This window comes from Bubalus kerabau, chromosome 16 (assembly GCF_029407905.1).
Source record: "Bubalus kerabau isolate K-KA32 ecotype Philippines breed swamp buffalo chromosome 16, PCC_UOA_SB_1v2, whole genome shotgun sequence".
NCBI lineage: Eukaryota > Metazoa > Chordata > Mammalia > Artiodactyla > Bovidae > Bubalus > Bubalus kerabau.
This window is the reverse complement of record NC_073639.1, coordinates 60,984,595-61,009,345: the sequence shown is the minus strand read 5'-3', so window position 1 is coordinate 61,009,345 and position 24,751 is coordinate 60,984,595. Positions and strand designations below refer to the sequence as shown.

At 45.2% G+C, this 24,751-nt stretch overlaps 2 protein-coding genes across 8 annotated transcripts in view; one reads left to right on the top strand and one right to left on the bottom strand.

Moving 5' to 3' along the window:
- TAOK3 (TAO kinase 3) overlaps positions 1 to 7,564 on the bottom strand; it is a 191,671-nt gene extending 184,107 nt beyond the window's left edge. For 6 of the 7 annotated variants that reach the window (XM_055550048.1, XM_055550049.1, XM_055550055.1 and 3 more), the window contains exon 1: positions 7,253 to 7,564. The gene's annotated coding sequence lies outside the window, so the exon portion shown is untranslated. The remainder of the gene's footprint in view (positions 1 to 7,252) is intronic. The other variant, XM_055550060.1, reaches the window with a different exon arrangement.
- A 3,994-nt stretch (positions 7,565 to 11,558) lies between these two features.
- Positions 11,559 to 24,751, top strand: part of SUDS3 (SDS3 homolog, SIN3A corepressor complex component) — a 31,651-nt gene continuing 18,458 nt past the window's right edge. Inside the window, exons 1-6 of the mRNA XM_055550063.1 lie at positions 11,559 to 11,849; positions 14,321 to 14,390; positions 16,856 to 16,911; positions 18,296 to 18,367; positions 21,509 to 21,528; positions 22,981 to 23,137. Coding sequence (XP_055406038.1) covers positions 11,708 to 11,849; positions 14,321 to 14,390; positions 16,856 to 16,911; positions 18,296 to 18,367; positions 21,509 to 21,528; positions 22,981 to 23,137 — 517 coding nt within the window. The 5' untranslated portion in view covers positions 11,559 to 11,707. The remainder of the gene's footprint in view (positions 11,850 to 14,320; positions 14,391 to 16,855; positions 16,912 to 18,295; positions 18,368 to 21,508; positions 21,529 to 22,980; positions 23,138 to 24,751) is intronic.

Sequence of the window (24,751 nt, the reverse complement as noted above, 5' to 3'; positions counted from 1 at the left end):
CAGCATATAGGTTAAACAAACAGAGTGACAGCAGACAGCCCTGTCGTACTCCTTTCTCAATTTTGAACCAATCAGTTGTCTCATACAAGGTTCTAACTGTTGCTTCTTGACCTGCATACAGGTTTCTCAGGAGACAGGTAAGATGGTCTGGTATTCCCATCTCTTTAAGAGCTTTCTACAGATTGTCATGATCCACATAGTCAAAGGCTTTAGCATAGTCTATGAAACAGAAATAGATGTTTTTCTGAAATTTCCTTGCTTTCTCTGTAATCCAGAAAATGTTGGCAATTTGATCTCTAGTTCCTCTTCCTTTTCTAAACCCAGCTTGGACATGTGGAAGTTCTTTGTTCACATAATGCTGAAGCCTAGCATGCAGGATTTTAAGCATGATCTTACTAGCATGGGAGATGAGTGCAACTGTCCAATGGTCAGCATATTCTTTGGTACCACCCTTCTTGGGGAGTGGGGTGAGAATTGATTTTTTCCAGTCCTGTGGCCACTGCTGGGCCTTCCAGATCTGCTGACATAATGAATGCAAAACCTTGCTGACATCATCCTTTAAGGATTTGAATCAAATTGATTACATTCTTTGAGGCTGAAGATGGAGAAGCTGTATACAGTCAGCAAAAATAAGACCTGGAACTGACTGTGGCTCAGATCATCAGTTTCTCAAAGCAAAATTCAGGCTTAAACTAAAGAAAACAGGGAAAAATAATAGGCCAGCCAGGTATGACTTAAATCAAATCCCGTATGAATTTGCAGTAGAGGTAATGAATAGATTCAAAGGACAAGATCTAGTTAACAGTGAGCCTGAAGAACTAGGGACAAGAGGTCCATAATATTGTACAGAAGGTGGAGAATAAAACCATCCTAAAGAAAAAGAAAAGCAAGAGGGCAAAGAGGTTATCTGAGGAGGCTTTACAAATAGTGGAAGAATGAAGAGAAGCAAAAAGCAAGGGAGACAGGGAAAGGTACATCCATTTAAATGCAGAGTTCCAAAAAATAGCTAGAAGAGAAAAGAAGGCCTTCTTCAAAGAACAACGCTTAACAATAGAACAACAAAAGGGGAAAGACTGGAGAGCTCTTCAGGAAAATTGGAAACATCAAGGGAGCATTCTGCCCAAAGATGGATACAATAAAGGATAAAAATGGCAAAGACCTAGAAGACACTGAAGAGATCAAGAAGAGATGTAAAGAAAACACAAAAGAACACATAAGTATAAAAAAGATCTTAATGAAGAGGATTACTACAATGGTGTGGTTAGTCACCCAGAGCCAGACGTTCTAGAGTGCAAAGTCAAGCGGGCCTTAAGAAGTACGCTGTTAATAAAGCTAGTGGATGTGATGAAATTCCAGGAAGTCACTCATACTGAGTCTCAATTTCCCTACGTGTGACCTATTAATTATTCTTTTTGGAGCCAGGAGCCACGGGATTCATCAAGTGATTAGATACTGAGGATAGAGCAAAAACAGCACTAAAAAAATGGTTTCAAGTGATTAAAATAACAAGCAGCTATCACTTGTTAAACACTTCCTATCCATTTATCACTGTACTTGGTGCTTTACATAAATCGCATCATTTATTCCTTATAAGCCATAAGGGCTTCCCTTATGGCTCAGCTGGTAAAGAATCTGCCTGCAATGTGTGAGACCTGGGTTCGATCCCTGGGTTGGGAAGATCCCCTGGAGAAGGGAAAGGCAACCTACTCCAGTATTCTGGCCTGGAGAATTCCATGGACTAAATAATCCATGGGGTCGCAAAGAGTCGGACACGACTGAGCGACTATCACTTCACTATTCCTTATAAGAATCTTGTGAGGCCCATATTTTTGTTTTACAGATGAGAGAACTGACAGCTTTAAACACTTAAGTAACTTAACCAGGATAAGCAAACTGGCATAGTGATAAAGCCAAAATAGGTGCCTGGGTCTGAGTCTCAGGCCCTTTCTCTTTTCAATGTATCATGCTGTTTTCTACATGGCAGATAAATAATGCTAACATTTGTTCTTGGGTTGCAACAGAATCATTCTTTAAACACTCTTTTGATGCACTAAAGCCCTCAGTGAAAATATGAAACTAAATGTGAAAATAAATATAATCTAATAATTTGCCTATCATTAATTCATTCACATTCATTCAACTGACATCTAATGAGCACCCTTCATACTCTGTGCCTGCTATTAAATCTTGATCTAGAAGAGTTAAAAACTCTATTTATGTGGTTTGGGGAAATATTTGTGTATTTACACAGAAAGCCTTCAAGAAGTAAAGGCTAATGTTCGCAATAGAATGAAAAATTGGCCATGAACTCCGATTCTGTTTTGTATGCCTACTGCCAAGACCAATTAGGTTATTAGTTTATTTAAGAAAGCATTCTATCTTGATTAGTGCCATCTATTGTAATGGGTAAATAAATGTATTTGAATTGTCATAAGCCTTGATTGCTATGGACAAAAGCCAGTGTCATTAGACAGAAAATGAAACATATAAAAATAAATACTGCACAGAGTCCTAGTTTGATTTGGAAATAAAAGGTTATCCCCCTGTCCATCAAAAATAGTGTGAGGAAGTAAAACTGAAATCTTCTAATGAGTACTTTGATAACTGACTAAAATAGTAAGCATAACAAATATGGGGTTGATTTTGCTATCCATCATTTTTACTGAGGCCAGGGGTTAGGTGAAAGGTTCCCAAACACTAAGCTACAACGTATCAGTTCCAATGTTAGGAGCTAAACTGACATGAGCCACCTATAAGTAGGTTTTGCTAAGTGTAAGATGTTTATTGCATGGCATGTTCCTCTTCTCACTCTAGGGATGATAAATGTGTATCCAAATTGAGAAAGGGGATAATGGTTAGGAGTTGATCTGCGTATCATGAAACTGACCCCTACGCCACTCTGATGTAAAATAGAAATAATTTACAAAGACTTTAAATATACTCATTTCTAACAAATCCCAGGTCAGACAGAAAAAAATGCATTCAGTTCAGTTCAGTTTTAGGTAACTTTAAAAACATAGCTGGAATGATAAAATTTATCAACTTAATTCCTACTATCGTAAAATTTCTGAATACTTGTTATTTTTAATTTGTTGCCCATAGCCTGTAAGTTAGTTACATCACATTTTGGCCCGTAAATTCAATGCATCTAATCCATTATTAGACGTAAGTAAATTTTTTTTTTTTTTTACTACAATGAGTTCGAGTTTGAAAATAGTAACAAAATTTTAATGTATCCTTACAAATGACAAAGTAACCAATTAAATGAATGTTAAAGCTAAATAATCACAAACTATACTTTCCATGAAGGAATGCAATTGTACAATATCCCATAACTCAAAACTACTAATCCAAAACTATAGTGGGACTCTTTCATTGAAGACTGAAAAGAAGTCTTCTCTTAGAACAGTCACAAAACACTGTTTGATGGAAGCTTTCCCTTTGTCCATCTGCTTTCTTTTTAGGGGCAGGGAAAAAACAGACTGAAGGAAAAGATTATAAAGGAAAGATGCTTTTAATGTCTATAAAATAAACTCTAAAAAAACCCTAAAGTTAAAGTACCAATAGTTACTTTTCATTCATTCTCCCATATCACTGAAACCAACAAGTATGAACAGTGGCAAGTAAGAGAACTTTTTTCAGGTTGGCTTAAAAATTAAGCCAAATTAGATATCAAGGTAGACTCTGAGATTACAATGATTTGACTGTATATGACTCAAGTGCTAAAGAAAGTATAAAATGGGTTATTGTATTTACTGGGCAGTACTTGCATCCTGCTAAACTAAGAATTATTTAAGAACTCCAAACCAAAAAAAGCATGTATTCTTTGGTGGTTATAACCATGGAAGCATGAGGCTCCTTCTTAATCTCTGCTTTTGATTATATTTTTTTAATAAAAAATTAACAGGTATAATGAAAACAGGTTTCAGTAATTTACATATGAATAGCTTCTCAAAGTGTAGTTTTATTTTGTGAAATAAATGAAAATAAACTCCCACAGAATTGCTACCCTCCTAACCAACCTCCCCTACCTCCACCCCATGTCCCCAGGAATAAAAAGTTATTATAGGCCCTGCCTATCATTAAAAATTCTATTACAAGGGTTCTCTTGTCATCGTCTCTGGGTCAATACCATAGCATAACATGGTTTAAATGACTGCTTTAGTAATCACTCAGGGGAGTATCAGAATATTTTCTTTTCTTAGAAGGAACTAAAGTTTCATCTTGAGAGACCATAATTTGTACCAGACAGAAATGAGCTAACAAGGATGATGGAAGAGCTTATGTATTCAAACATTTCTATTACTTTGCAGGACTATTGTTACCAAGATTCTCAATCCTTCTACAGACTATTTCATACATTACATGCACTACATGGAGAAGGCAATGGCACCCCACTCCAGTACTCTTGCCTGGAAAATCCCATGGAGGAGCCTGGAAGGCTGCAGTCCATGGGGTTGCTGAGGGTCGGACACGACTGAGTGATTTCATTTTCACTTTTCACTTTCATGCATTGGAGAAAGAAATGGCAACCCACTCCAGTGTTATTGCCTGGAGAATCCCAGGGATGGGGGAGCCTGGTGGGCTGCCGTCTATGGGGTCGCACAGAGTCGGACACGACTGAAGTGACTTAGCAGCTTAGCAGCATGCACAACATAATGAATACATGCCCCTTATAAACCTAGGCTTTCCAGGTGGTTCTGTGGTAAAGAATCTGCCTGCCAATGCAGAAGATATGGGTTTGATCCCTGGGTCAGGAAGATGCCTTGGAAAAGGAAATGGCAACCCACACCAGCATTCCTGCCTGGAGAATACTATGGACAGAGGACCATGGTGGGCTACAGTCCAGGTGGTCGCAAAGAGTCAGAGTCAACTAAGCACGCATGCCCCTTGTAAATAACCCTCTGGAGTTAACTAACCTTCCTTTTACTTATACCTAGGGTTCTGGAAAAATAAATTTAATGTAAAAAAGTTATACTTTATACATCTTAAACATAGTCTCTCATATTTTAAATTTGTTTTTGTGTATCTACTATTTGCATTTGTGTATTTGTTCCTCTCATCACCATAACTTCTGTTTCTGAGGACTTCTCTTTCTGAGTGGAATTTTCATAACCACACCAAACTCCACACTCTCTGAAACCATTGTACCTGATACAAAACAGTTCTGTATCAGGTAATATCAAATGAAAATCCTCAAATGATACATTACCTCTACTTATTATCACCCTAATGTAAGATATCTTCAGTAATTTTTGTCTTGGATTTAAACATTCAGTTCTCTGTAAGCCTTCTACATTATGTCTTTGAGAAATAATACAGCATTTCTTTCTTCTTCTTAGCTGCCCATTACTGAACACAGGCAAAGGCTTCCAATAAGACATTATTTTCAACCTGAAATGAAGACAATATCTAAATAACTGCAAAATGATAGGGTAATTACGTGAGATAAGTCACTTCAGTCCTGTTGGACTCTTGGGACTCTATGGATTATAGCTCTTCTGTCCATAGGATTCTCCAGACAAGAATATTGGAGGGGATCATTCCCCAGTATTTCCCCCAAGCCATCATTTTCTAAGTCTACTTCTATCAAAAAGAAACCTGTCTCAAGGGTGAGGAGAAGCAACACACAGAAAAAAAAGAGGTTAAAAAATTCAAATGTAAAACCGCTGGGAACAATCAGAACAAAGCGTGTGCATTCAAGAGAACACTGGAAAGGTAGTCAGGACAGTATTAACATATCCTAAGTATTCTGAAGAACTAGCCTGGTCATTAATTTTCACATCTGTCAAAGTAGGAGGCTGCCCCTCATTTCCTACCCTCTACGGCTTTCCACTATTTGTTTTAGCATTTTACTAGACATACACTTGCTTTCCACCAGTGCAGTGTCTGGTTTAAATAGGCTTCTCTCTCCTTAGCTTGTTCTGGAATTACGCCTCAAGTTCAGTCCTGGTAGCTTTTAGACAAGATTTCTAACTGGAAAGTGCTGTTAGTTCAGTGACTCCAATACCTCTTTTCAAAATTTAGTTTGACTTTCCAACTATCTTTCCAACACATCAAAGGTAAACAGTCAAACTTACTATATTCGTTCCTTTAAGTCTGCCTTGTAAACACTGATACTGGTGTGCTGCCGAACCTGAAAGAATTTCTGAGCTCCTCGCTGAGCCCAAGTGAAAAAAGAAGCAGGGTCTATCAAAATTTAAACAGCCTAATGAATGAAAAACCTGCATTTCCAAGAGGGGCCCTTCCCTTTCCACTTGTCTGTGGGAGTTAAAGAAGCCCGGTTCAACTTTTCACGCTCTGAGGAAGCACTGAAGTCAGGAAGCCCCTCACTTGCAAGGCATCCACGCCCAACTAGGAGAAACAGATAGGAAGCCAGGCGGCCAGAGAGCAGAAGTCCCTAGCCCCTCGCTCCTGCCCTTTCCCGGATCCTCGCACTTCAGCCGGACCCTCCAGTCCGTGCGTTCTCCCTGAAGATGTTCATTACATAATCCCCGTTCCTCAGAGTCACCCACGGAGTCCTGGGGGGTCCCGCGGTCCCCCGTCTCCCACTCCGTCCTAGAAAGCTCAGCTGACTGCACCCGGGGAGCGGCGGCCGGCTGTCGCGATTCGCCCAGCGCCGCGACCCGGACCCAGACCCCCTCTTCTCGCCCACGCGCGGCGGGGCCGCACCTCCGCCGCAGCCCCTGGGGACCCCCTCAGACTCAGGTCCTCAGCCCCCAAGGGGTCCCCCGTCACAGCCGCTGTCCCAGCTCCTCTCGGTGTCCCCCAACACACCTGCTGTCCCAAGCCTCAAGGAGTCCCCTTTGCCGCTCAGACCCTCTGTCCTGGTCCATTTCTGGGGCTCCTCCTTTGAGACCCTCTTCCCCAGCCGCTCTCGGGGTCTTCCCTCAGACCCACTGTCCCAGCTCCTTTCAGGGTCTCGCCCCCCTCAGATCCACCGTCCCAACTCCTCTCAGGTCTCCCCCCTCCCTCAGATCCCCTATCCCAGCTCCTCAGGGTTCCCTCCTTACACCCGATGTCCCAGCTCCTCTGAGGGCCCCCTCCCGTCACTCCCGCTGTCCCAAGCCCTCTCGAGGTTTCCCTCTCAGGCCCGCGGGGCCGACCCCTCTGAGGGGTCTCCTCTGCACAGAGAGGACTGTCAAAACCACTCCCGGAACTCCTCTCCCTCGAGTACTCGCCGATCCCACTCCGCCCTGGGTCGACTCGTCTCGACTCACTCTGTCAACTCCTCGCGCCCCGGTGCTCTCACCTCAGACCTGCTGTCACCACCCCGGGCCCCGCGTCGCCGCCGCCGCTTCCTCTCTCACACTTGCTCCCGAGTCGCTCTTCTGCCGCTGTTCCCCGGTGAATACCTGGGTCCAGTCACTGAATGTCCGGTCCAGCAGCGCAGAGCGTCCGCCCGCGGTCTCCGCGTCGGGTCCCACTCTCGCAAGCAGGACCCCAACGCCGCCGTCGCCACCGGGCGCCTCACGGACCCTCCCGCGGCAGCCGCTGCTGCTGTCCGAGGTGCGGCTCCTGCCAGGGGTGGCCAATCGCACCCGACTGCGCCGAGCGCGCTCCGCCCCATCGTCCCAGTCTGCCCGCCCCCTGCCCCCGGCCACGCCCCTAGTCAGGCTCCGATAGGCTCTCTACTGACCTTCCCTGATCGTGGGGCACAGACCCGTGGCCGGATATAGGTACTTGATTAGAGGTGCCTGGGAAGCCGAGCGGTCGATGGCTCCCGAGGATTGGCGGAGTTGAATGTGGGCGGGATAGGGAGGGGCGGGGTTTCCTCAGACGCGGAAGACCTCGCAACTTCAGATACACACTGGCCCGCCTGGGGTGGGGTCCGGTTTGTTTGTGCTGCGTTGGGGGTCAAAGTTCATGGCACTCCTTTCTGAGTTTTCTTGGGAGACTCCCAAAGGCTGAGGCCCCCTGGGGCTCCCTGGGACCACCTTGTTAAGAGTCTTTGGGGTCCCCATTCCCCCGTTATACCTGGCACACCTTTCTAAGAAATTCTGCCATAAATTGATAATGGCATTTATTCACTAACGACTTGTAACTGTTTCCTGAATTTAAACTCTCTAAATCTTTGTCTAGGGAGTTGCCCTTCCTTGCATTGCGTTCTACAGACGTCAGTTTGATGCTGCTGGGGGGAAAAGAGTCTATATACTACGTGCATACTCTGCACAACTTGGCAGTCAACACTGACGGGGCACATTTTGATAGGTACAAAGACAAAGCTTAAGAAATACTTAGTTTGTGGGTTATGATAATCATTTTGACAAGTAGGAACAGGAACTGTGTGCTAGGGGAACCCTTGCTAGCTTTAGCAAGGCTTCAACATACTCTTTTTCAGGGCAACATGAAATGATTTTAATGATTTTGTGGGAATTAATAGCCAAAGTATAATGAACTTTGACCCAAAAGCAACCCGTGATAACCAGAGAGACCCATCTTGACCCAAGCAGCAAGAGGATACTTGCCAGGGGTGAAAGTGCATCCTATTAACTCAGAGTCATTCTTCATATTTTTGTGAAACTGGCTATGTTGATTAAATCAATTAAATTAAACCTAAAACTCCTAAGGCACCCTGAAACCCTAAAGTGTATGGACTTTGACAATTCAGCCTTTTGTGAAGACATTGTTTCATTTTAGGAACACAGTTTGTTCCTAAGCCTTGTCAGATGTATACAGGACTTAGCTCTTACAAAAGTCTCCATCATTAACTCTTTTTTAACTCCTGCTAACAAAAATTTTCTAAACTATTCAGGTTTTTCCTAGCATTTTTAAAATCATTGTGTGTTGTTAGTCGCTCAGTCGTGTCTGACTCTTTGCAACCCCATGGAGGTCCTCTGTAGCCCACCATGGTCCTCAGTCCATGGAATTCTCTGGGCAAGAATACTGGAATGGGTTGCCATTTCCTTCTCCAGGGTATCTTCCCGACCCAGGGATCAAACCTGCATCTCTTGAGTCTCCTGGATTGGCAGGTGGATTCTTTACCACTGTGCCAGTGGGGAAGGATGGCACAGTATGATTTAAAATCATTATTTAAATTAATGCTCATTCCAATTAAGATCATACTGATCTAAGATCATACTGTAGATAGCACCTGAGCCGTGTGACTGAGTGCCTTTTTGGGAAGGGATGCAGAGATTTGAAGGTGGTAAAACTTGGTTTTAAGGGAACTTGATTTTTAGAGGCCTAGGGAAAGACTGTATAGACAACTATACATGTTGGATAAGACTAAAGTCATAAGATAATTTTTTTGACTAGATCCCCTTTCTTTATAAAGTATTTATTAGTTAAGAGCTCATCCTGAAAATGTGAAAGTGTTAGTTGCTCAGTTGTGTCCGACTCCTTGCAACCCCCGGGACTGTAGCAATCCCCACCCCCTCCCCGCCAGCTCCTCTGTCCAAGGGATTCTCCAGGCAAGAATACTGGAGTGGATAGCCATTCCCTTCTCCAGGGGATCTTTCTGACCCAGGGATTGAACCCAGGTCTCCTGCATTGCAGGCAGATTCTTTACCAGCTGAGCCACCAGGGAAGCCCAAGAGCTCATCCTACTAATTGCAATAGGGATGGGAAAAAATGGGTTAAGTTCACTATGCAAGTGTTCAGTTCTGTCTAGTTACATAAAAAAGAAATGCATGATCATTAACAGATACTATTTTCAATTAAGTAGACAAAAGTAAGCAACATAGACATGCCAGTGTCTTGAAAGGAAACCAGTTAGCAATGATATCAACTCTTTAAAAAAAATCATTATATCATTGAACTCTGATTTCTAAAATGTTGGTGCTTTGTTTGGTGTTATTGCTACTGATGGAAACTCTAGTTGCTCAATATAGTTGATTACAAATAATTTAGATGTGACCCAACAGCATAAAAAAAGAAAATGACTTCATCCTTTGGACAAGAGACAGTTTTGAAGTTTTAGTTTTAAAATAGATGGTGGACCTACAGGAGCCATGCAAATGCCTCTTATTTAGGAGCTTCAGAAGATCTCTGAACTTCTGGGAAGACATTACAGCATTCCATTCTGAAAATTTTTGAGTTTTGTTGGGAGGAAGAATCTGTCAGAAGTAGAGCCAAGATTTTATTTACAACAAAGCATAAAATAAGAAATGTTAAATGGGATGAGAAATAAATTTTTCTTTTTGTAAAGTCTCTATGGGGACCAATTTAGAGATAAATTTGGTCACAAAGGATTTGATATTGGGTTCCAGCCTGGCTTTTACATCTGTGTTCAACTTTACTGCTTGTACATTATTATTTCCTATGGAGACTTGTTCAGTTGCTCAGTTGTATCTGACTGATTTGAGACCCCCTAGACTGTAGCCTGCCAGGCTCCTCTGACCATGTGATTTCCTAGGCAAGAATATTGGAGTGGGCTGCCATATCCTTCGCCAGGAAATCTTCCTGACCCAGGGGTCTAACTGGAGCCTCCTGCATTGGCAGATGGTTTCTTTACTACTAAGCCACCAAGGAAGCCCTATGGAGATTTGGGTGCAACATAAAGAATAGTGTTACTCTGGACAAACCGTTAAACATCTCTGGACCCTTTTATCCCTTTTCTTACTACACACATGTGGATGAGGGACATCCTCAATTTGTTCATAAAGCAAAGCTTATAATATCATGTCCCCTTCTACTCAGAGTAATCACAAATGAATTCATACATATATTCAACTCTCTTGTTTTCCAAGTTACCAGCTAGCACTTTCCTTACCTGTGTCTAATTAATTTTCTGCAGGCACATGTTCCACTTGCTCAGTTGAGAGTTGGTTAGCAAGTTACTGGATTGGGAAAAACAACCTTTTAAAAAATTTATATTCTGAGAAATATGAGGCAGCTGTACTGCAGAGGACCTGGGGGTGACAGTCTAAACAAAGCAGGCTGGTCGTTACTTTTTTTCTTTTAAGGAAACTGACAGCTCTTTTCTTATCTGTAAAATCGAGATAATACCGTACTGAGCAAACCTACACAAGCGGAAAGTCCTCCCACCGATTGGGAAAATACAGTTTTGCTGGCTCCAGCGTGAAATATTAGCATCTTCGTTTTCATTTTAGTTCTTCAAAAGCTCTAAGCAGTCAGACGAGAAGCTGGGCTCTTTTTCTTCCGGATGATGACTCAAACTCTAAATGTCTAGGTTTCCCGACCTATAAACGGGATGGTTCATGCCATTCACCTGTTTAAGTTAGAGACCCACCTCCATCTACGTAGTAGAGCCCTTGGGAACCCTTTGCCTCCCAAGTCCCTAAAAAAGCATCTCTGGTTTTGGCTCCAGGCGCCGCCTGGTGGCTGTTTCCGTAAGTGGCTCTGAGCTTTAGGGTCCTAGCCGCGGTCGGGCCTGCCCAAGAATTTGCCTAACTCGAGAGCCTGTCTGTGCCCCTCCCCTCTACCCGTCGAGGATTTTAAAGACGGCGATGAAGGAGATGGCGTTAAGGCGAAGAGGGCGACCGGCGGCCTCGTCACTCCCTCTAGGATGGCGGAGTCAGGCGGTCGTCAGGCAGCTCGCGACCCGGAAGTTGCCGCAGGCGCGAGGCCCCCGTTGCCGAGAGCGGGCGCGCGGGGCGGAGCCTGGCGAAGACGGGGACGGGGTCGCCGGCGCTCCGGCTCTTGGAGTCGGCGGCTCCCTCAGGCGCTGCGACGCGGACGTAGAGCCTGGAGGGCGGGTGGCTGTGGTTCCCGGGGGGCACTCTCAGCTTCGGGCGGAGGCGACATGAGTGCTGCGGGGCTTTTGGCGCCTGCTCCGGCCCCGGCTGGAGCGCCGCCGGCCCCGGAGTACTACCCAGAGGAGGACGAAGAATTGGAGAGCGCCGAGGATGACGAGCGCAGCTGCCGTGGCCGCGAGTCGGACGAAGGTCCGTCTTCCCGCCGGCTGTGCAGCCCCAGGCGGGGGTGGGACGGCTGCGGGAAGGGGTGGGGCTGTCTGGGTGCGGGGCGGGGCAACTTCTGGGCCTTGGGGGTTGGCTGGAGGGGCCGCCCCGAGGAGCGCGGCTCCCGGAAGTTCCCCAGACCTGTGTTGGGGAAGGGGGAACCTCTGAGGACTTGGTTGCAGACAGTTAACGCGGAGAAGGGTCTTAAGGAGCTGTTGTCAGAGCTTGTAGGTCCCTTTAAGGTTCTGCTCGTCTCCTCCCAGCTGTCTCCGTTTGAACTTCAGCTTTTCACGGGTTGGAGTGAAAGCCGCCATTCATTGGGTCTACTGAGCACTCCCCGCTTTTTAGTTCCTGAGAGGATCTGAGCAAAAGCCCAGTTTAGCTTCCTAGTTACCAAAGTGTCCCCCCGCGTCCCCGCCCCCTCCCCCCCCCCCCCCCGAAGTCAGCCCCGCTCACAGGTTGGTTGAAAGAAGGAGTCCTGAGATCGGCCAGATCGAATTAGATCTAAATTTGGCTTAGTGACCCAGCTTAATGATATCAGGCAATTTACTTAAGCTTCTGAGTCTCAGTTTCTCTAACAGCAGTGGGGCTCGCAGTAGTACCTGCTTCCTAGCGTAGGTGCCAGGATTAAATGAGCTTGAGGCCTAAAGCAGATCTTTCCTAGTGGCTCAGTTGTAAAGAATACGCCTGCCAATATAGGAGGAGACACGGGTTCGATCCCGGGGTGGGGATGATTCCCCTGGAGAAGGAAATGGCAACCTGCTCCATTTTGCTTGCCTGGGAAATCCCATGGACAGAGGAGCCTGGTGGACTACAGTCCATGGGGTCGCAAAAAGAGCCAGCGAGGACTTAGCAACTGAGCACATACACTGGCTTAAAGCATGTGAACTGGTCCTTGATAAAAATACTCAGTGTTTACCATTGGGGAAATACGCTCAGGGAACAGGAGGTAGGGATTTGCTTAATGATGCTCAGGTGTTGTTTTTTCAGTTCCACAGTCTTTATATTATCATTACTGAAGTTTGGCAAGTGTGAGGAACACTTTTTGAGGAACTGAGGAAGGAGCTGGCCGCAGGAGGAGAAAGGTGAAGTTTTGAAAGGACAAGAGAGAAGAAAGAGAGAAAGAGAAACATTTGGGTGGACTGGTCTGGCTCAAAATAGCACGGTGGAGCAAAAGCTAGAGCAGCTGTCTGGAATCAGGAGTATGTTTTATTAATCATCTCACTGTGAGTGGCAGACAGGTGACCACTCAGGGTAGGCTCCTTCACTGAAAGGGAGGAAAGGGGGGATGGAGGATTGGATCTGCTGCTGCTGCTGCTAAGTCTCTTCAGTCGTGTCCGACTCTGTGCGACCCCATAGACAGCAGCCCACCAGGCTCCCCCGCCCCTGGGATTCTCCAGGCAAGAACACTGGAGTGGGTTGCCGTTTCCTTCTCCAATGCATGAAAGTGAAAAGTGAAAGTGAAGTCGCTCAGTCGTGTCTGCAGCAGGCTTTAAAAAGGCAGCTGTGTGTGCAGATACAAAGTTGAACGAACTTGCTACAATTCTGGTTGAACTACCTTTGAAGGCAAGGCTTAACCAGAGAATTTGAAGGTGAATCCCTTGTATTGCTTCTAATGCCCACAAGGGGGAGCAGTGAAGCAAAAGTTGATTTTCGTTTCCCCCTCAAATAGGACTGTTGAAATTAGGTAGACACTCCAGCCATTTGCTTACTCTAAAAACAGTGTTTAAAGTATTCTGAAACAGTTTCTGTTAAATCTTCTTGTCCCCTTCCTTCTCTCTTTGAAAATATTTCTGTAGTTAGAGTTCCTTTAGTTGGTTTGGATTCTCCTTTTGTATATGTGCTCGCTCAGTTCTGTCTGATTCTTTACAGCCCCATGGACTGTAGTCCACCAGGCTCCTCTGTCCATGGGATTTCCCAGGTAACAATACTGGAGTGGATTCTCCAGGGGATCTTCCTAACCCAGGGATCGAACCTCTGTCTCTTAAGTCTCCTGCATTGGCAGGCAGATTCTTTACCACTGCGCCCCCTGGAATATATGATGTAAAATCTCATAGGGATTCAAATTGGGCATATACCAAAAGAGGATGCATGTATTAGGTTGTTTGGAGTAGGAGCAAAGCTTGCTGCTTGTAGTTTTCCAGTCTTGACACCCACATCTCCTTTTCCTGAACTGCCAGTGTTTTGTTTCTGCCAAAGTTACAGCCTTGACTGTAACCAATTGTGTCTGATGCACCCTGTTCTCTGGCTGCAGTTCAGATAAAGGCAGGCTCTTTTTATAAATCTGTCTGTATACAAGATGGAAATGGCGCTTTCTTGTTTCTTTGATGGCTTCACGCAGGTCTGCATTGAGTAGAAATTCATTTTTCAGAAGTCTGTCAAGTGTCACTGTATCAAGTGATACTAACTCTGTGAATTATGATTTTAACAAACCCTTATTCCCTAATTTTGCTCAGACACTGAGGATGCTAGTGAAACTGACCTGGCAAAGCATGATGAAGAAGACTATGTAGAAATGAAGGAACAGTGAGTATGATTTTTTTACGTTTCTTCTTTGGAATACAGAATTGACAAGGGCATCTTTAATGATGGCCTGGCCTGATGTGTATGGTTTTCACATAGTGCTTCCAAAGACCATGCATGTGGGTGCAATTTCCCCTCTTCAAATTTGTCACATTTAACCAGTCTTCCTGTGATAAGACTCTTTTGAGGGTTAGGCTAGAAAGAACCTGGAGGAAACTTTCCCAGAGGAAGAAGACCATGGAGGAGGGACCCCAACCCCCTTTTCTAAGTGAAAGCGTTGCTTGGAGAGGGGAAATGATGTTTCGCAGCCCCTTGGTTCTCAGTTGGGTGTGACCGCACTGAGCACTGACCAAGGCAGGGCTGCGTGTAGATGCCAGGAGAGCTTGGGAGACCAGGCTTGGAGAGCAAGGCCAGGCCCCTGACTCCTGCTCCAGTTCACCCTGCGCCCACACCCAAGCCTCAGTGGAGCCACACCTCAGAGCAACTGAAAGCACTCTCTCTTATCCAACACTCAAGAGAGCATAACACAGATCTGATAAATATTTGTGGAATGTATTTTGAGAATCTAGCCTTGGCTTTTCTAATTCTTTGAAGTGAAGTGAAAGTTTCTCAGTCGTGTCTTTTTGACTCTTTGTGACCCCGTAGACTAAACAGTCCATGGAATTCTCCAGGCCAGAATGCTGGAGTGGGTAGCTTTTCCCTTCTTCTCCAGGGGAATCTTCCCAACCCACGGATCGAACCCAGGTCTCCTGCATTGCAGGCAGATTCTTTACCAGCTGAGCCACCAGGGAAGCCCAAGAATACTGGAGTGTATAGGCTATCCCTTCTCCAGGGGATCTTCCCGACCCAGTAATCGAACCAAAATCTCCTAAACTGCAGGCAGATTCTTTACTAACTGAGCTGTCAGGGAAGCCCTCAAATTCTTTACCTTTAAACTAGACGATCCACATTCTTTTCCTTATGGAATGTTTTCATATGCAAATGTTTTGTGACCATCCTCTGCTTTCTGTTAACCCTTTTCAAGCTTTGGAATATAAAGGGGAAACTTAGCTAAATCTGTCCAGGGCTGAATGGAGGACTGCTTTAATAATCAATGTGATTTTTCTCACAACTTCAGCCGTGAAACTGTGCTGCTGGCTTTTTTTTTTTTCTTTCACTTGCCCTCTCTCCAGACTTCTTACTGACTTACCTGGACCCATTTGAGATGTATTTTTCCATACCTGTTTTCTTCCCTAATCTGAATTTTCTTATTGTTTACCTCTTAAATCTATTAATATTCTCTTTTAAAGACACACTAAGGATTCAAAGGCGTCATCTGTCACACTCTGTGGTGGACAATTTAAAACACTGGGTTCCAAATACTGGCTTTTTGTGTGCAGTTTACCTATCTCTTCTCTCTTCTATACTTGGCATGTTTAAGTGTACATACTCCCTAATATTTGATGATGGTGAAAGTAATTTTAATTAAATTTAAAGCACTGGAAGTACATCAGAGTTCTCCCTAAAAGAATCTGGGCTTCCGTGTAATTCTCAGATTCTTATTCTTCCTCAGCCTATAGACAGATGGATTGTATTTGCATCTCTTACTTGAGCAATCATCGTAAGGCTATCCGTCCTGTTACCTGTTGGACGGTGTTCTTTTGGGTTGCAAGTCTTTTTCGTCCTCGTGAAATTGAGTGTGTTTTTCAGGTAGAAGCAAAAATATGGCTGAAATGTAATTTATGTGTGGCATTCACAGTTTGAACAGATTGACCAGGGTGCACAGTTGCCTATGATCCATTCAGTGCAAGGGGGGAAAGGTAACATGCCGAGTTCTTTTGCTTCATGTGTGTTGTGTTCTTACCCTTCTGGGGCTGCAAATAAATCCTGCATTTTTACTTTTGTCACTGAATTGCTGTTATTTCTCAGATCACAAAAGAGTAGTGTTTTTAAAAACGACATGAGGGTTTATTAACTTAGTGCTTACACAGCTGTGCTATCTATACAGAAAAATGTGGTTGGAGGCATAATCTTACTCCTTTCAGTTTATAATCTAATTTCAGAGTTGATATAAGAGCCGTGTTTAATGCTTTTTATGTTTTTGTGTGTATGTTACCCTTCTGAATCTTGAAGAAAATGGTGTTACACTTTCAATTTTTCTTTATATTCTTGCCTAACACATTATTATTGCCATTTATTTATTAAAATTTGTGTGTCTTCATATTTGTGGATTTTAGATTGATTCTCTAAAGAGAACACAGGAGTGCCTGCCTTTCAAGAACACAGAAGCCTTATCTCTTTCTGATCCCTTTAGCTATGGGCATATTTTAAAGCACCAGGCTTTCATTTTCTCTCTCACTAAAGGACATTAATGACATTCCCATAAAAACCCAGGCAGTTTCTGTGTGCAGATTATTGTGGACTTGGGTATTGGTTGTTTTTGTGTCTGAGTGTGGCTTTTTTTTTTTTTTTTTTTTTCTTTTAAACAGGATGTATCAGGATAAACTGGCTTCTCTCAAGAGACAGTTGCAACAACTGCAGGAAGGTTGGTGTGGGATTTCATCCTTTTCTAAACATCCTTCCTAATGTTACACACCTTTGAAATCTGTGTATTTCACTTCTCAGCGGGCATGATTTAAAATTTGGTTTGGTTGATCTTAGCTGTCATTAAAGTGGCCGTTTTCAGACTCTTTTGAAATCTCACTGAAGGCCTTCTGCAGAGCAAGAACTGAAAACCACCATGCCAAAAGCTGGCTGATTTTAGGAGAGATGCTTTTACCAAGAATAAATATAATTGTACTGTTCTTTCTAAACTAGATGCTAATGAGTTGTGGGTCATCCCCTGTTTGCTCTCTTTATTTCGTAAATGACGGGTGGGCTGTGCCTTCTTGAAGGCTTTTTGCTGCTAGAGGCAGTTCAGCACCGGGTGAAGAGCACAGGCTCTCAAGTCCTGTCATGAGTTTGAATCCCACCTTCGCTACTCTCTAGAAATTTGACCTTGGGCACATCACTGTCTCCTCCTTAGTTTATCTTCTGTTCTGTGAAATGAAGAAAATGGAGGCAAGTGAGATTGTGTGAGGAGCAACCAGCAAGTCCGGGTACCCTGTGACAGCTCCAGGCCGGTGGTTGCAAACCTTGATTTCCCCTGCAGAGTGAAACATACTCCTGTGACTTGCAATCACGTATCTCTGTTTTAGTTTTCCTTCCAGTGGGAAAGGAGGTGTTGCCAAAGAAAGAAATATGGTCCCCTCTAGCAGGTCTGTAAGGTGTGCTTGGCAGGGTTGAGTGAGGAATTTTGAAAAAGGTGCCATTAATGTATCCCACTGAAGCAGTCGTCAGAAAGCAACTTCCCACATGAATTGGGACCCTCATCATTAGCTGCTTCAGGGAAGAGCCACTTGATCAAGCTCTGCTGGAGTGTCACTAGCCATGTGTGGCTGCCTACATTTGACTAGATAAAATTAATAATTCAGCTCTTTGCTGCTACTAGCCCCATGTTCAACTGCCGTATGTGACTAGTGGCCCCATGTTCAACTGCCCCATGTGACTAGTGGTCCCATATGGCCTGTTTCCGCCGTTGCACAGCAAGTTCTACTGGACGACCTTGACCTAGACCTTACTGGGGGGGAAGGAGCTTCTTCAGCAGAGGGATGCCCATGGGCCAAAGCTGCAACATCGAATGATGAGGGTCCCTGGTGGGTGGCTGCTCCTTTCTTTGACTCCTCACTTGCTTGAGAGTCTTAAAACCACGGCTGCTGTGCGCCTTGGCTGGGAACCGAGATGGTTCTGTTCGTGGGTGCCTATTCACAGTGTGTGTTTTCCTCTAATGTTATTTAAAACATTTACTGCCGGTGCTAGAAAATAATTTTAGGAACCAGTGTGTAGAGCAGTTTTATCTTCACAGTAACTATTTTATGAATCTCCATCAGGTACATTACAAGAATATCAGAAGAGGATGAAGAAATTAGATCAGCAGTACAAAGAGAGGATACGAAATGCAGGTGAGGCTCTCTTAACTGGAAGTAAACCCAGTTAATCCAGATTTTCAGCAATTTGGATGTACTGTGGCCAGAAGAGACATTCTCCAAAATGTGTCTGAGATATCCCATTGTGGGGCGAGTTTTCGGAGACTCCAAAGCTGCACTTACGTAGAACCGTTCTTCTTTGCCAGTGAGTGGCCTGTGGTCAAGGTTGTTTTCGGAGGTGCCTTGAGGTCAGGCTCCCTCCGTGATGCCCCCAGAGTAGTCGTGCACGGTTTTACATACATCTGTGTAGTTGGCTCAGCAGATGACACAGGAGCTATCGTGGAAAAGGGTTGTTGGCCACTTCACTCCATTTTTAAGTTTGCTTCTTCTGGTCTTTTCTTCCAAGAAGACAGGGTGCCCTCATGTCATTCTCCTCAAGTATAGTATCAGAAGCATTTAGAGGGAAAGATTGTGTGCCTTTGTTTTGGTCTGTTGTGCATAGGAACTGTATTCCTTCAACACAAGTGTTGAGCCTATGCTCCATCCCTGCTCTTTGAGGACATACAGCCGTGAAATGCCTTGTCCTTGACTTTAGGAAACTCACCGTTTCTTTGGTAGAAGATCTTCAAAAACATATCCAGGTTAAGGAACATCGTGACTCAGAGTCACACGAAAGTAAGATGTGATCAATGTTGAAATAGTGTGTAAACACAGATCCCTGTGCTTATTGGAAATCTTCTATAAGTTGTGAATCTTGAAGCTCCTTGGCCAGCATTTTCTGGGCCAGTACAGTGCTTGTTCCTGCAGAGGTGAAACTCGCTCCTGGTTCCAAAAGGAGGTCTGGACCCCGCTCCTCGAGTTGCTGTTCTCTTGCTGTCTGAGCCATTGACTTTCCAGCTTTCTATGGATGGAGGCCTTCTTTCCTTCAGTGAGCAGGTGTCCATGTCCACCAAGGCACAGCACAGGAGCTGCAGGGTGTGGGGGATGCAGGAAAAGTGGGGGACAGAGCCTCTGTGGTGACCCGGCTGCACTCCCACTCCACTGGCACCCCCTTGTTCTGAATTCCTGAGGCATGGGGGATGCAGGAAGAGTGGGGGACAGAGCCTCCGTGGTGACCCGGCTCCGCTCCCACTCCACTGGCACCCCCTCATTCTAAATTCCTGAGGTATCTCCTTAGGGCATTTTTCCTGGAGTCCCCTTTTAGCAGGGAAAGAAGGTGGCACGTCAGAGGCCAAGGTCCCAGGTTGAGGGCTTCCTCCCAGCACTTAAGGGCCTACACCTCTAAGTGGCTGTTTACCCTTGGAGCCTCCGTTTCCCCATCTGGAGAGAGGAATACTAATGTCTCATGGAATTGGTTTGAGATGCAAGGAGGGAAAGAAAATTGATGTGAGCCTCTTCTCTCTTAAGTGAGGACTCGAGGCTGAGTGTTGATTTGTTTCTTTTTTTTTAGGTTACTAGTTTAAATTTTTTAATTTATTTATATTTTTATCTCTTTTTTTTTTTGGCTGCACTGGGTCTTGTTACTTTGCTCGGGCTTTCTGTAGTTGCTGTGAGTCGGAGCTCCTCTTCGTTGTGGTGCTCGGGCTCCTCACTGTGGTGGCTTCTCTCGTAGTTCAGCTCAGGCTCTAAGGTGCGCAGGCTGCAGGAGTTGCGGCACTCAGGCTCACTGGTCGTGGCACACGGCCTAGTTGCTCCATGGCATGTGGAATCTTCCTGGACCAGGGACTGAACCCGTGTCGCCTGCCTTGGCAGGCATGTTGTTATTCACTGCCACCAAGGAAGTTTTACTTAATTGTACTCTCAATCTTCTGCGTTCTTTCATAAGCACCCCCCACCCCCACACCCATCCCCAGGTAAAAATGTAGAAGAGCTCCTGAATCAGTCGCATCTTGAGCTCTAAAAAGCACATTTCCTGCAGCACTAATCCACCTGTTTTTGTTGTGTCTGGTGTCTGGCTGCTTTGAAACATCCACCACCAGCTCTGAGTGCTCATTGTCACTGGACTTGTTGGTGCAGGTGTGATGTCTCAGGATGGCGCAGACCCCACACGTCTGGCCCGTTCACACGGTGCGAGTGCAGCAGTCACAGGAGTGAGTGTGTGGGGCCGGCTGCACTCGGGCTCGTGTGCGCCATGCTTCCCAGTGCCGCCGGGATGGCAGCTTCTAAGGGTTAGAAAATTGCGACGGCTTGTCTGTTTCCTCAGTTAATTTTCTCATTCAGCAATTGTTGGCTGACGTTGGAGTCTTCATCTCAAGTTACGGAAGCTGTCAGTTTTGTATGACTGTGCATATGTGCTCCTCTGTGGGTGGATGAATCGGTGGGACTGATTAGGGTTGCACAGGAGACCCTGTCAAATGGTATCAGCATCCCTTGGAGTTGTTACTCCCCCAACAATCTTTGTGGACCATTTGCAGCAGCTCTGCTGTTACCCATAGAAGATCAGAAGCCACGGACTTATTTTGTTCCAGGTGCTGGGTTTGCAGCGGCCTTGTAGTCTAGGGGTGGGGGAGCTGCTGGATTAACAGGCACTACTCTCCTGGCACACAGTGGGTGCTAAATAGCCGATGATCCTATGAGTGGATGCTCTGAGACGGGCTTGGTGGGTGACAGCCTCAGAAAAGTCCTTGCTGAGGAGGCTGCAGTAGATCTAAAACTTGCAGTTGTGGTCAGAACCTGGAGGGTGTTGTGGGTGGAGGCCTGGGTGTGACCAGAGGCTGGGTGGCCTGTGACCAGAGCCCCAGGAGGCCTGGGGGCCTCTGCCCTCTGTCTGCTCGGGGAATGTTCTTCCTCACCACAGAAAGCCCTGTGCACGAGGCTTTAAAAACATCCACATTGCCTCTGCTTCTGGACTAACTGCGTTGTTTCTTCTGTCCCTTAGGACTGTTGAGGGTATGTGCTCAGTGAAAGAAGGGCTAACTTTACTTTTATTTTGCCAGGGTAGCTTGGTTCCTGCTGCCCGCTTTCGCCCTTGGGCAGAGCTGCCAGAGCGGATTCTGTTGAGGGCCAGATTTTAACTAGTCCTACCTCTTCACGTAGCCACACTTTACTGATGGAAACATTTGCTCTGTGTAACAGTGCTCTCAGAAGGCAATTACTGCTTCTAAATGAATCCTAACGTCACTGTCTAGAAAGGTGGCACAGCTTCACGAATCTAATTGCATGTTTTCTCTCTTTCAGAGCTCTTCCTCCAGCTGGAAGTAAGTACCATGGGTCTTCTGGGCTTGCAGGATCTTTGTCAGGGTGGGATCTTGCTTTCCCAACCCAGTGGGCCTTTCCTTCATCACCACATAGACATAGGGAACCCCGCTGGAAGCCTCGATTAGGGTTCTGTTTGACTAAAGGACGTTTGGTCTCAGCTCAGAAATTCTGTTTGTTGGTCAGGCAGCCTGTGCTTATATCCCAGGGGTTTGACAGATGGATACTCATCCCTCACTGCTTTCTTGTTGACTCTCATCTCACATTATAGCCGTTTGGGGGTACATGGTAAAAAACTCACTTGCCAATGCAGAAGACATATAAGAGATGCAGATTTAATCCCTGGGTCAGGAAGATCCCCTGGAGGAGGGCATGGCAACCCACTCTAGTATTCTTGCCTGGAGAATCCCATGGACAGAGAAGCCTGGTGGGCTGTGGTCCATGGGGTCGTAAAGAGTCGGACATGGCTGAAGCAAATTAGCACACATGCACGCACTGAATTATAATGGCCTCATAGTTGGTTATATTGGTCCTCAAAGCAGCCAGGTCTCTCAATCAGCTCAGGTTCATCCCTTTGAAACTCTGGATGGGAGGGAAAGACTGATTAAAATCTTTGACTCAGCAGATGTCTGAGTGCTGGTTCCGTGTGAGGTGCAGAGCTACAGGCAGTGATGAGGGCCAAATCTTGGGTGATGTGCTTGCTCCTAAGGGGCCAGTGTGTGTGTGGTGAAGCAGGAGGGTGGGCGGGTGGTCATGGTTTCTCAGAGCTACATTAAAATTGGAGACTGAAGTCAGCACACGTAGTCACAGCCCAGAGGGCCACACGACCCACAGCCATACCCACCAGGAGTCCCCTTGTTCTTCACCTCAGGCAATGAGGAGATTTGGAAAATGGATGCTTATGCATTTTTTTTTACTTAGTATAATTTCACTGTTTGAGTGTCTCTCGGGGTTCAGGCACCTAATAAGTGATCTTGTCCCCTTGTTGGTCTTTATCTTACTGTTAGATCTAACCTCACTGTAAGCATCAAGAAATAGGGTAACTCAGGCTGTCTTGGTATCTTATAACTCATCTTGAATATAGGTATTTCATTTGGAATATACTGTTTTCCTTCGAAGTTGTGTCTTCAGAAGGGTTTATTTATTGTTTTTGAGAAACTTATGTTTTGTTTCCACATACAAGCCACAAAGTATAAGATGTGGAAGAGAGGAAATACCTGATTACAAGTGAGGGATTCACATAAAAACGAGAAGTTGTGTGGTTCAGTTTCATGCATGCATTGGAAAGCTTGCTCCCAGACACCCTGTTAGTGCTCGTTCGTGTGTGACTGCTGCTGTCTATCTTATTTCTAGAAAAGGTATTTTCTTGGTGCTTGCACACAGAACAAGGCTTTGTGTTCAGACCCTGGCTCCCAGGGTTATATTGCCACAATCTGTGTTTCTCTTTTGCTCAGACTGAACAAGTGGAAAGAAATTACATCAAAGAAAAGAAGGCGGCAGTGAAAGAATTTGAAGACAAGAAGGTTGAGTTGAAAGAGAACTTAATTGCTGAGCTAGAGGAAAAGAAGAAAATGATTGAAAATGAAAAGCTAACGATGGAACTGACTGGAGGTACGAAAGCACCACAGAACAGGATCCAGGGAAATTTGAGGGGGTCTTTGAGGGAGGGAGGCACTCCAGTGCTGACTCCTGTCAGTTCCTTATCATCAGAGCAATGAGCTGAAAGAGGGGTGGAGGGGCAGTCTTTGACATGGCAGGTCAGAGTTATAGCTCTGTTTTGTATTGGCTGTGTGACTATAGTCAAGCCACTTAACCTCTCTGAGCCTGTTTTCCCCTCTATAAAATGAGCCTGATCATACCTTATCCCACAATACTGATTAGAAATATGAGTGCCTAGTACAGGGCCCTGTACATAACAGGTGTTGGGTAAGTTAAATGGTAGACCTTTAACAGTGAATGCAGCATCAGGCTTCTGCTTTATTTAACAAAATTCATGGGTCAGCTGTCATTCCAGTCTTGCTTATCTTCACGAATTACTTGGCCAAGTTCCTCTGTGCTGGTGGAAATACCTCTCTTTGTTTTTTTTTGGGGTGGGTGGGGGGTCTACCTTCGTTATGGAAAAAGCATTGTTTTAACTTTGACCTGACTGTGAGAACGGAGGCTCTGGCTATATCATCTGTGCTATTAGATCCCTTCACCCCCAGTGTTACTGTGAACATTTCAGCAGGGGTAGCTAAACTGAGCTGTTCTCCTGTGAAGCTAGTAAAGTTACGTTAGACTTGGAGCCAGTTGCTCCCTGGCCTTCTAGGATTCAGTCGTCTGCATATGGGAACTCGGCAGGTTTGAGGGAGAAGCAATATGGGCTGCTTTTTCTGTTGCCATATGTAGACCAGTGACTCTGAGTAGGATACAGAATGGGAATTGGCTTGAACTAGCTGTTTTGGAACTTGGCAAAATTTCCATCAGCAAATACTGAAGGCATGTCAGTGGTGAGTTTGTCACTTGGATATGTAAATGGCATGCCTTCTGCACACCCCCAGATTTACTCTTATAATCATATTCAGAAGGTCCTGGGGCTCTGGCATGTCTCATTTTTGTTGAGTGCTCTAGAAAGACCTTGTTTTATTTAAGTCCTCGGGGCTGACTTTGAAGCTAAAAGTAACAGTTTAGAGCTTTATTTCCCCTTTGGTATTTCTGGTGCTGTTAGCCAACACGGCCTTCCCCCTGACATGGACTTCTAGCGCCAGTCCCCACGACACACCAATGATACTGTGGTTGTGTCTAAAGTAGGGGTCTGGCTCTTGAAAAATCTCTCTTCTGATACCTTCCTCATTGAAAGACTTGGCAAAAAGAATGAATGTTCCTTGAAGACCACTGACTGCAACTCAGAAATATGTCTTGGTTAGAATGGATGCTATATAAAACAGCATCTTCAGAACAGCACCACCTTGTTCTTGTTGAGGCACTTTTTTGATTAAACTGAGAGCACATTGGCGCCTTGTCCGGTCCCATTCTGCGTGGCTGTGTTCTGACCTGCACACCCTCTTCTCTGATGTGGCTCTGGCGGCATGGACGCCTCATCGATCCCCGCTAGAGCCACCAGGTGCTCGGGGCCTTCATTAGGCTGGTGGGAAGCATTGCCAGTTTACAGCCGCTCCCTTTCCATCTGCAGGGAAGGCTATCAGCCCCTCACCTGTGATTTGGCATCCTAGATATTGACAAGCA